The 16,149-nt window shown below is 44.7% G+C and overlaps 1 protein-coding gene across 3 annotated transcripts in view; it reads right to left on the bottom strand.

Moving 5' to 3' along the window:
• PPP2R2C (protein phosphatase 2 regulatory subunit Bgamma) overlaps positions 1-16,149 on the bottom strand; it is a 128,208-nt gene that overhangs the window by 25,669 nt on the left and 86,390 nt on the right. For all 3 annotated transcript variants that reach the window (XM_063457767.1, XM_063457764.1, XM_063457766.1), the window contains 3 exons: positions 12,483-12,648; positions 7,471-7,583; positions 6,366-6,543 (listed from right to left, as the gene is read on the bottom strand). In XM_063457767.1, coding sequence (XP_063313837.1) covers positions 6,366-6,543; positions 7,471-7,583; positions 12,483-12,648 — 457 coding nt within the window. The remainder of the gene's footprint in view (positions 1-6,365; positions 6,544-7,470; positions 7,584-12,482; positions 12,649-16,149) is intronic.

Below are 16,149 nucleotides of genomic sequence, written 5' to 3'. Positions count from 1 at the left end.
TAGTTTGATCGGCGGTTAGCCCCATTTCCATAACTCGGAAGCTCCATGTGAACGTGACACCGAACAAACAACTCATGCAATGGACGAGCATGTTTGTTTGATTCCCGATACGGAGTTCCACTCAAGGTGCCAAAAAAAAGTTCTTGATATTTTTGATCATTTTTTTTGGGCGAGTTGGGTGTTTTTATTTTTATTTTTCAATAGTTGTGTCGGGTTATAATGGATTTTATTTTGCCTTTTTTAGCGACTGAGAGAGACACTTTTTAAAGTCAGTATATTTTTTTATTTTCATGTATTGGTTTTAACTAGTTATTAGTGTGTGGTGGGGTAGGTACGTTCAATTTAGCACAAACCTATAATTATATTGTATATATTATAATTAGAGCCCCCACCATTGCGCATAGGCGTGGGTCAGGATGGAACATTCAGACCCTCCCACGGTTATATAGTGACAACCCCCACACATGCGTATTGAGGGGAACACTAGGTCCCCCCATTTAGTAAGTAGTCCCCATACACTGACCACATTTTTCTTATTTAATAGCAGTGGGGTGCTGTCCACCTCCAATATTTAATTGAAATAAATCCAGATCACATTTTTCAGTCAGAATGGTACAGTACTGGATGGTTTTTCCCCGTTGAGTACAGGGCCATTCAGACTTTACTGAATAACCCTGCAAATGTTGATTTTATCCACAGATCACTTGAGTCGACATAAAAATGTATATTATGCACGTATTTTGCAGTACACTGTATTTTTCTATGGATGATATTCAGACGAGCCAAACTGTCAAATAAATGAGGTCCTGAACTAAAAGTCATTCACACAAAAAAAAAAATAGGCAAGATTTCAATCAGCCAAGAAAAACTAAATGTACATGTTTAGTTGCTACTGAAAAAAATAAGAAAGTGGAAATTGATACAAGTAATTTTAATATGCTAAATGGCACAAATGCGAGGCAACAACCACTTGCTTTACAAAAAATTGGAGTTGCCAGATTGGCCATGTTTTCTTGGATGGGTGAAATGTCATGGCAGATCCATGATTAACTAATTCAATAGGAAACTGTAAGCACCATAACCACTACAGCTTACTGTAAGTCTATCGGCATGGTCCCTCACTTATTTCTCAAACAATTTTAGATTGGTTTGATGAAAACCAGGGCCCGTAACCTGGCAAGTTTTAAGTTGCACTGAATTATCAAGTGCAAGTCTACCACTGCAATTCCGTTTTGCCTGGCTGAGATCTATAGGAATCATAGACACAGTATCTACAATGAAGTCACTCCTAAAGCCCTCTTAGTCCTAAATCCCAACTAACCCCAAATCTGAAAATACTTAATCCTGCAATTATTACATGGAATAAATACACTCCTGTACCTCTTGTCATTAAGCATTTTTGGAATTCAACACTTAAACTGTGAAGAGTAAATGGTGTATTTGCAGGTTCTATAGTAAAGTCCGGTGACAGACATTTCAGTAAACTTGGTGGCATTGCATGGTTTAGAATGGAATTAGCAGCTCCCCTGGACCGTTTACGTAATAAACAAGGTGCCTAAAAGAACACACTATAGTATTCGGAATGCAAACCTGTATTCCTAATGCTTTAGTGTCCCTCTTCAGCAAGTTTTACTTACCTTTTTTCCAGAACTGAGGCTCTCTCTGTGCTTCTCAGGTCCAGCAATGTCATTGAAGAGGCAAGACCTCTTTCACGATGGTCGGATCCAATACTCATTATAGTACTCACTAAGGGCCTGATGCACATGTACTGCGAGCGAGCCACCCCAATATGTGTATTCAATGCCTTCCAGTGGGCTTCTGCATCATGTGACTCAGTGTCACAGAAGCACTTCTAGTGACTGTCTTCCTGACAGCCACTTGAGGTGGACTTAATGTAATGTAAGCATTGCAATTTCAAAAAAACAAAAACAAAAAAAAAAACTGCAATGTTTTACCTTGTATGGTTAAAAGGATAGGGACACTTCACCCAGATCACTTCATTGAGATATGTCCTTTAAACCAACTCATATTGCAATAGGACCAAGCTGAGAAGATGTATGTGTAAAAACTGAACATAAAACACAAACCTATTGCTTTATTCAAATATAAATCCAGGAGCAACATTATTAATTATTTAGAGATATTATCTGTAACCGGAGGGAATAGCATTATCTATTGCCCAAATGAAATAATTGAGACTTAACATGCTTCAATGACTCTCAAGTCTATCAACGCAGAGAACAAAATAGGATAGGGAGATCACAGCAATTACAATCCTGCACAGCGCAAATGTTCATGCTGACTTCCTGATTTCCTCAGGGATCTTATACCTCTATAATTAGTGCAAAACTAGCATTTACCCTGAGATAACTAAAGTAAAACCATTAACTTCCAGATCTATCTGTCTTTCTTATCTATCTATATAACCGGATTATCTGTCTATCTATTTACCTATCTAATCAGATTATATATCTGTCTCTCTTATCTGTTAATATAATCGGGTTGTTTGTTAGTCTGTCCATCTATCTATCCTGCAACACAGCCATCGGAATTAGGAAGCCTTACTAGGCTTCTGTGTACGGGATTTTACATCTGGATTTCAATACAAATGTGGATACGAGTTCTGTAACTTTTTTCTTTACATTATGTAAACGTTCAGCCTCTTTTTTACTGAATGCCAAGCAGACCTTGGACAATGTCTCTCTGGAGGTTAAAGTAAATACTGGAAAGCATTGTGTTTTCCCACTACTTGCTTACATTCTTGAAGTCTAAGGTGATGCCTGGCAGAGTCGATGATTTTTAACTTCTGCAATAATTTTATGAAAGGGTTACTCCAATCCTTATGCAAACCTATACGTTTTCTCATTTACAATGCCTATAGGGCATTACTCTTAGGTCTCTCCTCATGAAACTTGTAAAAGATGTTATATTTACCTTGAATCCAGTGCCAGGCGATGCTACCAGCGGTAAATTTCCATGCCCATCCTGACACCTCACACAGTCATGTCACAGGAGTCTCATAGAGAGAACTCATAGTTAAGTGCTAGTGTGTCCACCCACCTTTATGCAATAGTGACCTTTTCTACCTTCTCTCTAATGAGCCTCTGTGGTTATCTGGTGGGCTACGTTGCAAGTCTGCACCTCCAGTTTGGTTAAGACCCCTCTAAATGCTTCCTTCCAGTCTCTGACAGGGAGGGAACATCAGTGGTGACCTGTGTCCAGGGAGAGGTGCAGGCCTGCACAGTGAGCAGCACAGAGCTGGGCAGAGAGATCCATAGATTTCCCCATCAGTCTGTGCAGCTGCTGGCATTATAAGGCAGCACCTGTTCTGCTGTCTGGGACCCCAGAGCACTACAATTGCAAATGAAATTCATATGCATTAAATTTAATATATCTTGCAATTGTACAAATCGTGTATACAAGGTATAGGAACATACCATGGACATTTTGTATGCATAGTTTCCACAATAAAGGGGTTAACTCCTAAATGGCAGAGAATTAATCAGTGAGACTACAGGGGCATGATCTGAACACCAAAACCACTCCATTAAGCTAACGTTGTTTCAGTTCTTAGAGTGTTCCTTTAACATTACACAATATTTTTATATTATATTTTACGTATATATGAGATGTCATTATAAAATGTATTAATGCGTTCTACTGTTAGATTGTCATGTGCACAACTGATCCTCCATTAAATGAAAGACAAATCTTCTCTCTCACATTTGTCCTACTGCCCACTAACCTATTAGAGCATAACAATGAGAACAATGGGAATTCTGGCACTTTGGCTAGAACTATAGTTTGTGAAGATGCTAAACTGCATAGAACACTTCTCTGATTAAAAAGTGAGCTTTTGTAATTATTCTAAACCCCAAGGAGTCCTGTGAAGGAGGCATCCTTCATTAAAATAGGATTTAGCTATCCTAAACACACAGGACTGGAAACAAATTATTATTACAGGCAAAACCTGCCTATGGCAGAGACAGTGATAGAGTGTGTAATTGGGAATGATGTTATAAAGTCTGCTCTTTCGTCAAGAGTGAGATTTTCAGCTCTCCAAGAACAAAGGCCCAGTTCCTATTAACATAAAAAATAATTGAATTTAGATATCTGAGTACCTCTGCGCACATCAAGCGATCTCTACTTCTGATTAATACACTCAATCTGCATTCTCTAAGGGGTAAATACATATACTGAAATGGAGCAAGAAAAGATACACGTTTACCCAGCACGGAACCTTACCTGCTTTGCAAAAGTAAATCATCTATAAAAACACGGAGGGCAGAAAGTCAAAGCCATGGGGAGGTTATATATATTGCAGAGATATGGGAGTAAGGTATCCCTGCTGTATATATTGCAATAGTGGATAACTCTGCCCAAGAGGGTCTTCATAAGATACATTTCCCATGATGCGCCAATGATGTTCATACTTACAAATATTAGAGATATGTTATTTCACACTAGATCTATAAATTGTAATACAAATACAAAAAGATAAGTCCTGCGCTCACTCCCATCACTCCTGGGCGGCAGCAAGACCACATTACACATCAGCCCCAATACATACGGTAAAAACCAAAGAAAACGTTACCTGCGCTCTCTCCTAAATCCCTATGTATATTTAAACAAATGGAGGTCATTTAGTTACTCCAATGGCCATTGGAGGGAATGCCCTGCCTGTAAATTGTAATGTCAAGAAATAAATTATTATTTGTATAAATCCTTAGTGATATATTGCCTTGGAGTAGAGTCTATACTGAAGATGATCTGAGAAAAAGTCAGCATTTTGACTACTGGATCTTTTATAATGCTAATAGAGAATAGAGAATTGGGGGCACACCAAGAACATGAATTTAATAGCAGTGGTGCTGCTGTAAAGACCTAAATATTTACAAATTGCAGATTAAAGAACGCGCACACACAAGATATACAATTTTGGTGGGTTTGCTATAGGATCCTCTTCCCTCTGTGCCACTCATGTCTTAGCTTCAGCCCCTTCACCCTTTTTAGCCCAGCCCCAGCAGCTAGGGGATATGACAGCAGCAGAGGAGGATCAGCCTAATCAACTCAACTGACTAGGAGAGATAGAAAGGGTTACTTTTATTAAAACACTGTTTTTCGGTTGGAGTAGCCCTTTAAAGAAAACTGTGCTCAATGTCTAATTATGAAATACCCAAATATATATATTTGCCCTCCCCTAAAACTCACAAACAGTCACAATGGATTTAACAAAAAAATGTATATTAAAAATTGGACAGCCTGGGTGGATTTCCAGGGATGTATTGCCCATTAGGCAGAGTAAACACCAACCTATATTCACCTGACCACTAGTGGATGCCTGTGTTCTGCACTTGTAATGTGCCTTTTTGAGCTTAAAAACGCTAGTGGGGAAAATTAGTACCAGGAGCCTTGGTTAGTGTTCTATGTAGTCCACTCAGTCTCCTGTGCTTGATAGTAGAGGTGCAGGAACAGTTATAGAGGGTGTAAACCTCAATGCTGTCCCAGCTCCTCCAGTGTCTGTGTGTAAGGCTGGACAGGAATAGGAAGGGATCACTTCCCATCTGCCCACTAACAGCCTCTCACACAGGAAATGCTGTGCAGGAGGAGCAGGGGCCGCACTGAGTGTATCATAGGACAGAACTGAGTGATGCACACTGTATAACAGCTCCTGCAGCTCTAATAGCAATCATTGGAGGCTGACTGGACTACAGAAGAAATAAGAGGGTGAGTACTTTGCAAATGAACCTTTATACTCCAACACTTAAAGCCTAAACATAGCAATAAACCCTTTACCTTAATTCTGTGTTTAACTCCTCTTAAAAAAAAACTCATGTACCCCAATACTGAATTTAACCCAACTCTAATCCTAAATTCAATAAATGTAAAGAGCCTTTATACCACAACTTTAACCACTCTTGAGCTGTTAATCTAATTAGCATTAATCACCCTTGTAATATAACCCCTCTCTAACCTTAGCCCCCCTTTACCCTAACCACTTCTAACATTATTTTTAACCCTGTATGCATTCACCTTACAAGTAGAAATATGCACATACATATATATATATGTACATATACTGTTGTCAAAAATGAATGTTTTTAGATGGTTTTAGGCCTGCAATGTCCTGTTGTACCTTCCTCATTTATTAATAAAACTCTTTTAAAACAAAAAAAAAATGGACACAATAAATATATCTAATACATACCGGGGCCTGCTTCAATAGAACCACAAATGTATTTGACATTTTGTATAATCCTTTCCATATTTCAATATGTTTTGGAAGCAGGCAGCGCTTTGAACTCAGTGCTTACTTGCCCCCTTTACTTAGATTTTGATACATGCATGTTCCGTAGAAAGGATACTGAAGCTTCTGTCTGTGATTGCCAAGTGCCACAGATTAATCCTAAGGTCATCAGCCGACATGTATGTTTCACAGTCGCTGTTAACAGAAATGGAGTTGACGTGATATGTGTGTCCATTGGAAAATATTCTCCTTGGGCTAACTTCTACCATTAAATCCATGGGCTTTAGAACAGGCACCTGCAAAGAACAATGAATGCAGTTATAGTTATAAATGTACCATTCGTTAACCAATAGTCAAATCCTTTTCACCACCAAGCAGATGAAAGATTAATTTATAATGAAAACCACTGCTGGATTATGCTTCCTATAAATCACTGCCTGTGTTTGGTAAAGAATTCTGGGAAATATAGTCATACTACAGGTAGGGTGCTGATGTTGGATGCCAATGATGTAAACTGTTTGTTTGTTTGTGAGTTTATTAGGAAAAAGGAAATTATGAAATGACACCGCTAAAATGATGCCCAGAAATTAAGAAGCATTGAAGAACATGAAAAGTGATGTAATAAGTATCAGGGTAACATTTGACCGCCATCTTGAATTTATAAGCACTCTACAACCCACAGCTTTATTTCTAGGTAAATACCCCATCATTGCACAGGAGATTTATGTACTGAACATGTTCAGGAATGTTCTTAGAAAATGTGCATTTTGTGGGATGAGCAACTCCCCTTTTCTCAAAGGCAATTACTGTGATACTCAACTGAAACTTTCAACCTTGGTGATGAGGGACTTTAGTCCCTTCACAGGGTCATACCTGGGCATGTTGCCCAATTAACTCTATGGTTGGTGTACACCTAGTTGAGTGCCCAGATTTCCCAGATTCATGATTTCCAGATTCATGATTTAACCTAAGCCTAGTGACCCACAGTAAGATCTGGCAAATGTGGTATATTGCAACATCAGCACTCCTTTACCTTAGTACCTGTAATCTTTTTTGATCATCAGTAAGATAACATTACAACCAAATACACCCTACGTGTAAGTTCCTTCGAGTCACAGGTACTCTATGAAGGCACAGACTTTAGTATGAACATTTGACTGCTGAATATGACCTAGCCAAAGATAACTGATAATGTTTCAATGCTGCAGACATGACCGGCTTACCTGTAAGGAGGTTACTGTGGACAAATCTTTCAACTTGCCTTCTTCATCTTTTAAGTTGTATCCTTCAGGTCTTTTATCACGTTCACTTATCTTCCATAATTTGATTGTTTTATCTGAAAATAATTATGTATGATTATTCATTCTTTTCCACAAAGCTATGCAACTTTTTGTTCAAATTATCATAATTTTAGATGCAAATGCAGCTGGATGCCAGGGTTCCTATTTGGCCTGCAGTCAGGGCCGCCGTAGGCAAACAAAAATTTACCGCTCCCCTAGATATTCTGCCCACCATGTGACATCACAATGCCCCACCTATATGATCTGCCATATGGGCCAACACCAGTGCCACACATAGTGTATTTTATCTGAAAAGGCAGTGTGTTAAAAAGCCTGCAGGGATAGGCTATAGACACCAGAACCACTACATTAAGTGGTTCTGGTGACTAAAGTGTCCCTTTAATGTGAGGTAAATTAGGGATTAGTGCCACTAATAATATATTGGATTGCCTGCTTACCACCTGATGAGGACAAGAGGATTATGATGGGTTCAGGCTGCAGTCTGGCTCCACTGGTCTGGTATAGAAGAGGCTCTCTGGAGACTGTTTGTAACAGTGCTCACAAAAATCAACAAACAGGAAGCAGCTATTTTTTTTCTGGGCCCCCAGGGCCTGACCGTGAGTATGCCTACAAGGCCTGCCCATAAGTCCACCTACATGGCCCACACATGAGTTCGCTCACAGGGAGTGGAGTGTATGTGTATAGGGGATGTAATGTGTGTGTTTTTATGGATTGTAGTGTATAGGGATACCACATTGTGTAAGGGATGCAGTGTGTGTATAGGGTATGCAGTGTGTTTGTGTGTAAGGAATGCACGGCACTCACACCACGAGACTTGCAGTGGAGCTGACAGGGGAGCTGACCGGACCGGAGGAGAGAGAAGGGAGCTGACAGGAGCTGCAGGAAAGGTAAGTTACAGCTCGCTGCCAGACCACCAGGGAATGAGATCCCCCCTCCCTGACCATGTATCAAGCAGGGAGGGGGGACAAAAAAATATATATTTTTTTATATAATAATAAAATAAAAATAAAATATTAATAATATTAAAAAAGTAATAATAATATAAAAAATATATATTAAAATAATAATAATAATTAAAGAAAATAATAAAAATGCCCACCCCCCACCAAGGCTCTGCATCACATACACACACACACACTGCACTCATACACACACACTGCATTCATACACACACATACTGCATTCATACACACACATACTGCATTCATACACACACACACAGGGGCGGACTGACTGGTCGGGCACTTCGGACATGGTCCGAGAGCTCAGCCAGGAGGGGGGCCTGCCGCCAGTGCCGCCATCAGGGGGTCCGGCGGCAGGGCCGATTTGCCCCACCGCGGGCGTGGCATCTGGGGACTGTGCACGTAGGTGCCACCGGGTGGCCGGTCCGGTGGCACACTGAGGGGGCCGGCCGCGGTACATGCTGGAGCCGCCGGACCGGGTGGCAGCCTCGCCGGTCCGGCGGCACTCCTGTCACTAACGCTGAGGACGGAAGGAGGGAGCAGCATGTCTCTCTCATGCTCCTTTGCTGTTCCCACAATTCCCAGCACAGGATGTGGGAACTGCAAGGGAGCATGAGAGAGAGACATGCTCCTCCCTCCTTCCGTCCTCAGCATTAGTGACAGGAGTGCCGCCGGACCGGCGAGGCTGCAACCCGGCCCGGCGGCTCCAGCATGTACCGCGGCCGGCCATCCCCGGTCTTCTGTTGGTAAATGGGAGGGGGGAAATAAAACAGAGAGGGGGAACAGATAGAGGCAGGGGTAGAGGGAAGAAACAGACAGTGGGAAAATAGAGAGACAGGGGGAGGGGAAGGAAAGAGACAGAGGGGGGGAGGGAGTGACACGGAGGGAGAAAGAGACAGGGGGCAAGAGTGAGACACAGGGGAAGAAAGAGGGGGAATAGAGAGATGGTGGAGGGGGGAGAAAGAGACAGAGGGGAAGAGAGATGTGGGGTAGAGAGACACAGGGAAAGGGGGGAGAAAGAGAGAGTGGACGAGAGACACAGGGAGAAAGGAGGGAGACACACAAGGGGAGGGGGAGAAAGAGGCAGAGGGGGAAGAGAGACTGGGAAGGAGAGGGGAGACATGGACACAGAGAAGCAGTGAGGGGGAGAAAGAAACATACAGAGGGACTGGGGGAGACAAAAAGGCACACAGAGGGGCTGTATATATCATTGGTGGATCCCCCCAGCCGATCTCTCTCCGCGGTCTGCAGGCACCGTGCGGGCAGCCGGCAGGGGAGGGAAGAAGAGAGGACCCGGGAGCTTAGCCTGCAGCTCCTCTGGGTCCTTCTCACTCGAGCACAGAGCGTTGCCGTGGTTACCACGGCAACGCTCCGGCTCTCGCAAGAGTGAACTCTAGCCCTGGAGCTACGGGCTAGAGTTCACTCTCAACACTGCGACCACCAGGGATTCCTGGTGGTCGCAGTAGTGAGAGTGAATTCTAGCCCCATACACACACTGCCCCCACACACACACCATACACATTTACTCACTGCCCCCCATACACACACACTGTCCCCACACACACCATACACATTTACACACATTGCCTCACACACACACATACACTGCCCACCCATACACACACAGACCCCCATACACAGCCCCCCCATACTAACATTGCCACACACACCCTACACATTCACACACTACACCCCCCCCCACACACACACACTGAACCTTTCACACACACTGCACCCCTCACACATTGCACCACTGCTCATATACCCTACTACAGCCCCATATCCCAGCAGACCCCAGGTAAGTTTTCAAACTGTTCTTAAACGGTTTGACTACTTACTCTTTGAGGGGGTCCCGGCCCTCCTGGCACCATAACCACTACACAGAGCAGCAGTGGTTATTGTGCATGGATTATTTCTTTAAATAATCTACAAGTGCCCCCGTAGCCAGCCAGCCCACAGGCCAGCCAGCCAGCCCACAGGCCGGCCAGCCATCCCACAGGCCGGCCAGTCAGCCTACAGGCCAACCAGGCCACCAGTCAGCCCACAGGCCACCAGTTACCCAGCCCACAGGCCAGCCAGGCCAGCAGCCAGCCACAGGCCAGTAGCCAGCCCACAGACCTACAGCAAGCCACAGGCTTACAGCCAGCAAGCCCACAGCCTGCCAGTCACAGCCAGCAATCCCACAGCCTGCCAGTCGTGGCCAGCAAGCCGCAGCCAGCAAGCCAAAGCCTGCCAGCCGCAGCCAGCAAGCCCACAGCCTGCCGGCAGTAGCCAGCAAGCCCACAGCCTGCCGGCAGTAGCCAGCAAGCCCACAGCCTGCTGGCAGTAGCCAGCAAGCCCACAGCCTGCCGGCAGTAGCCAGAAAGCCCACAGCCTGCCGGCAGTAGCCAGCAAGCCCACAGCCTGCCGGCAGTAGCCAGCGAGCCCACAGCCTGCTGGGAAGCCACAGCCTGCCAGCCGGAGCCGGCAAGTCCACAGCCTTCCAGCAAGCCCACAGACTGCAAGCCAGCAACAGTAATTAAGGTAAGAGGAGCCAACTTGGCCTAGGTATCAGCAAGCTATGTTGTGTTGCTATATTGTAAATAGGAACCAGAGTGTTGGAGAGACCCCCCTCCAGGCCCCCATTAGACTCCATTGTAGTCTCTAATGGGGCCTGGAGTATATTCTTTCTAACACTCTCTAAAGGACACTGAGATAGCCTCTGCTAGAAAGACCTTCCCTCCATGGCCCATTAGCCCTCAATTGTAGTCTCTACTGGGGCCTCGAGGGGATTATTGCACTTTTGTTCCTTGTGTCTAAAGATTGTGTAGGGTGTGACTGGAGGCGGGACAAGGGTGGGGCTTGCTGCGGAGCATGGGTGGGGCCTGTAAGGGGGCCCTTGATTTATTTTGCCCATGGGCCCTGAGGGTTCTCAGTCCGCCCCTGCACACACACACTGCATTCATACACACACACACACACACACACACACTCTGCATTCATTATATACACACCACACTGTAAATAAATATTCAATTAATATCATTTTTGGGGATCTAATTTTATTTAGAAATTTACCAGTAGCTGCTGCATTTCCCACTCTAGTCTTATACTCGAGTCAATACGTTTTCCCAGTTTTTTGGGGTAAAATTAGGGGTCTCGACTTATATTTGGGTCGACTTATACTCGAGTATATAAGGTACCTTAATCCAGTGCCTGATGAAGTTCGCGGCACTGACGGAACAGAATTCTTAGCTGCCTAAGTCACGTGTGCTGGGGGTGTAATGAGCCCTCAGCACATAATTGCCAATATCTCTATGTTGAAACACTGCACATCCAGGCTCCTATCATGCTGGTTTGAGAAACCCTTTAATAGTAATTGTGAACTAAAGGTATTCTCTGAAAGTTAATTATCTAATGTACAAATATATGTTAGGTCAACTAAGAGTAAAATCACTGTTATTGGTGTTTATAAGGTTAAGGCGATAACAAGTAAAAAATAGCACATAAATAAATGCATAGCCTCTCAGGTGAGGCCAGAATACACCTTTTATGTTATTTTGCCCTCCGATCCATTTTAGGTTGCACCCTTACCCTTTTGACTATTTCATATTCACTTGCGCTTGTCAGCCCTTTTCAGTTGGTCCCCAACAATTCAACATTTGAATATCAAACCTTGTCTTTATCAACCGTCAAACTACACTCTTAATATTATCTCCTTCCTACCCCCTCTCTCCCCAATGTTCTACTCATTCTTTTGTATCTTCTATAAAGAGGCCAGGCCTTTTACTTTTCAGACTGCAACCCCTGATGGTGGCCATACGTACAACGTCTGCTATAAAAGGGACTCACTGGAATGAATTGTGAAACAGTATGACTGGGACAGATTGAGTTAAAAGTAATTCTGTGCAGAATGAAAAACACTTGTTACAGTAGATGCTAACGAACTCTTGTTTTTTTTTTCTCAGCAAAGCAGATGATCTGTTATCCTACCGTTTGTCGACAGAAGGGAGTGGGCCGCGTTCTGCTGGGGGAGCCATTTAATCTTGTTAATTTTTTCCTCTATTTCCAAGCTTTTCAGATAATCAAATTCAGGCTCGTGGCTCTGGAAAGTGCTGTAAACATTGTATTCGCCCTGATTGCAAGGTTCATTCTTACTCTGGAGATTAAAAAAGAAATAAGTAAATCAATTTTGCACATTAAACTGTTATGGTGGACTTTCAGCAGCACAACCTTTGGCCCCTGAGTTATGTTAAATAAAATCTTAAGAAACATACAATAGTTGGTTCACACCTCTATGTCGCAGTTATAAATGTGCATGCTTCCATTATGCCAGGGATTGTTCATTATCCCACAATTCTTTTGAGAGCAGTTAACTTTGGCAAGGTTTCATACCTGCCAATCAAACATTTCATATGGACACTTTAATTTTAGGGTAGTGAGTGGGAGTGTGGTCAGGGGCAGGGCTGTTCAGAAATTCTACGTGACTTACTAATAACAATTTATGCTACTAAAATGTAATTTAGAACAAAAACAATGTATTTTATTTACACAGACTGATTTCTAAAGACATTTATTGTAAAGACACATTACTCTGTGTATTAGTGCTGTGGAACTCTGTTATACACATCAACAATATGGAGCTCCTAGAAAAGAGGAACATTAGGATATAAAGGAAGAACCAAGGGATTTGTTCCCAAAATAGGAACTCTCCATCCTAAATAGGGTAACTTGGGAGGTAACTGAAGTAACATTTGTCAGGAATCTAACTTGGATTATAACTCTAATACTGGCTGAGCTGTATCATTTCCCTTACATTTCCCCAAACCATTCTTTTTTCCCACCATATTTAGAGGGCAGTTCATTCTGGATAAAAAGGCTGTGCAGAATGTGTAATTTGGGTCAATGCTACAAAAGAGTTTACTTACTAAACAGTGATTCACAGTGGCCTGAAAACCAAATAGAAAGAGATGTGACTACAGGTCTGTTGTAGATTTTGTTTTACCACAATCAGTTACTTTAGCCTCAAATTTAATTTTTTTTTTTTTTTTTTTCTTAATTCATTACACAGTTTGGTTATTTTGGTTTAAAAAGTGTAATTCACATTTTAACCCCTTAAGGACCAAACTTCTGGAATAAAAGGGAATCATGACATGTCACACATGTCATGTGTCCTTAAGGGGTTAAACTTTGACATTTCACACTGTACTGACTACGCCTGACAGGATTTGACTCTGACACCGTGTCACATAAATCCTGGCCCCTCTAATCTCTAGCACAGAGGGAATGTAATGGGACTGGTTATATGTTCGTTAAAATGCTTTTATTACTGGGCATTGTTTGTTTTCCTTACATATCTAGCGAGTATTAAATTTTGTGGGTCTTGGAACTAGGGTACCCTGCTAACAGGGGCGGACTGAGAACCCTCAGGGCCCCCGGGCGAAATAAATCAAGGGCCCCCTTACAGGCCCCACCCATACTCCGCAGCAAGCGCCACCCATGTCCCGCCTCCAGCCACACCCTACACAATCTTTAGACACAAGGAACAAAAGTGCAATAATCCCTTCAAGGCCCCGGTAGAGACTACAATTGAGGGCTAATGGGCCATGGAGGGGGGTCTTTCTAGCAGAGGCTATCTCGGTGTCCTTTAGAGAGTGTGTTAGAAAGAATCCCCTCCAGGCCCTATCAGAGACTACAATGGAGTCTAATAGGCTTGGAAGGGGGTCTTTCTAACAGAGGCAATCTCAGTGTCCCTGCTGGAAACCGTTGCCTCCAGGCCCCAGTAGAGACTACAATTGAGGGCTAATGGGCCATGGAGGGGGGGGGGGGTATTCTAGCAGAGGCTATCTCAGTGTCCTTTAGAGAGTGTGTTAGAAAGAATTTCCTCCAGGTCCCATTAGAGACTACAATGGAGTCTAATGGGGCCTGGAGGGGGGTCTCTCCAACACTCTGGTTCCTATTCACAATATAGCAACACAACATAGCTCGCTGATACCTAGGTCAAGTTGGCTCCTCTTACCTTAATTACTGTTGTTGGCTGGCAGTCTGTGGGCTTGCTGGAAGGCTGTGGGCTTACTGGCTGTGGCTGGCAGGCTGTGGGCTTGCTGGCAGGCTGTGGGCTTGCTGGCTACTGCCGGCAGGCTGTGGGCTTGCTGGCTGCGGCTAGCAGGCTGTCGGCTTGCTGGCTGGCAGGCTGTGGCTTGCTGGCTGCGGTTGGCAGACTTGCTGGCTGTAAGCCTAACTGGTGGCCTGTGGGCTGGCTGGCTTGCTGGCTACTGGGGCACTTGGAGATTATTTAAAGAAATAATCCATGCACAATAACCACTACTGCTCTGTGTAGTCGTTATGGTGCAAGGAGGGCCGGGCCCCCCTCCCAGAGTAAGTAGTCAAACCGTTTAAGAACAGTTTGACAACTTACCCCGGGTCTGCTGGGATATGAGGCTGTTGTAGGGTATAGGAGCAGTGGTGCAATGTGTAAGGGGTGCAGTGTGTGTGAAAGGTTCAGTGTGTGTGAGGGGGTGTAGTCTGTGAATGTGTAGGGTGTGTGGGGCAATGTGTGTATGGGGGGCTGTGTATGTGTGTGGCAATGTTAGTATGGGGAGCTGTGAGTGTGTGTGTGTGTGTGTGAGGCAATGTGTGTAAATGTGTATGGTGTGTGTGGGGGCAGTGTGTGTGTATGGGGGGGCAGTGTGTGTGTATGGGGGGGCAGTGTGTGAATGTGTATGGTGTGTGGGGGTAGTGTGTTTATGGGGCTAGAGTTCACTCTCACCACTGCAACCACCAGGAATCCCTGGTGGTCACAGTGTTGAGAGTGAACTCTAGCCCGTAGCTCCAGGGCTAGAGTTTACTTTCGCCAGAGCCGTAATGTTGCCGTGGTAACCGCGGCAACGATCTGTGCTCGCGCAAGAAGGACCCAGAGGAGCTGCAGGCTGAGCTCCCGGGTCCTCTCTTCCTCCCTCCCCTGCCGGCTGCACGCACGGTGCCTGCGGACAGGGGAGGGGGCAATTGCCCTCCTCTTACTCCCCCCTACCCCTCTTCTTACCCCCCTCCCCCTCTTCTTACTCCCACCTCTTCTTACTCCTCCCTCTTCTTACTCCCCCCTCTTCTTACCCCCTCCCCCTCTTCTTACTCCCCCCTCCCCCTCTTCTTACCCCCTTCTTACTTCCGCCCCCCCTCTTCTTACCCCCCTCCCCCTCTTCTTACCCCCCTCCCCCTCTTCTTACCCCCCTCCCCTCTTCTTACCCCCCCTCCCCCTCTTCTTACCCCCTCCTCTCTTCTTACGCTTCCCTCCCCCTTCTTACTCTCTCTTCCCCCTCCCCCTCTTCTTACCTCCTTCTTACTCCCCCCTCCCCCTCTTCTTACCCCCTTCTTACTCCCCCTCTCTTCTTACTCCCCCCTCCTCTCTTCTTACCCCCCTCCCTCTCTCTTCTTACCCCCCTCCCCTTACCCCCTCTCTCTTTTTACCCCCCCTTTCTTTTTACCCCCTCCCCTCCCTTTCTCTTTTTGCCCCCCCTTTTCTCTTTTTGCCCCCTCCCCTCCCTTTCTCTTTTTGCCTCCCCTCCCCTCCTTTTCTCTTTTTGCCCCCCTCCCCGCCCCTCCCTTTCTCTTTTTGCCCCCCCCGCCCCTCCCTTTCTCTTTTTGCCCCCTCCCCTCCCTTTCT

This window comes from Pelobates fuscus, chromosome 6, assembly GCF_036172605.1.
Source record: "Pelobates fuscus isolate aPelFus1 chromosome 6, aPelFus1.pri, whole genome shotgun sequence".
NCBI lineage: Eukaryota > Metazoa > Chordata > Amphibia > Anura > Pelobatidae > Pelobates > Pelobates fuscus.
This window is presented reverse-complemented; position numbering and strand designations above follow the sequence as displayed.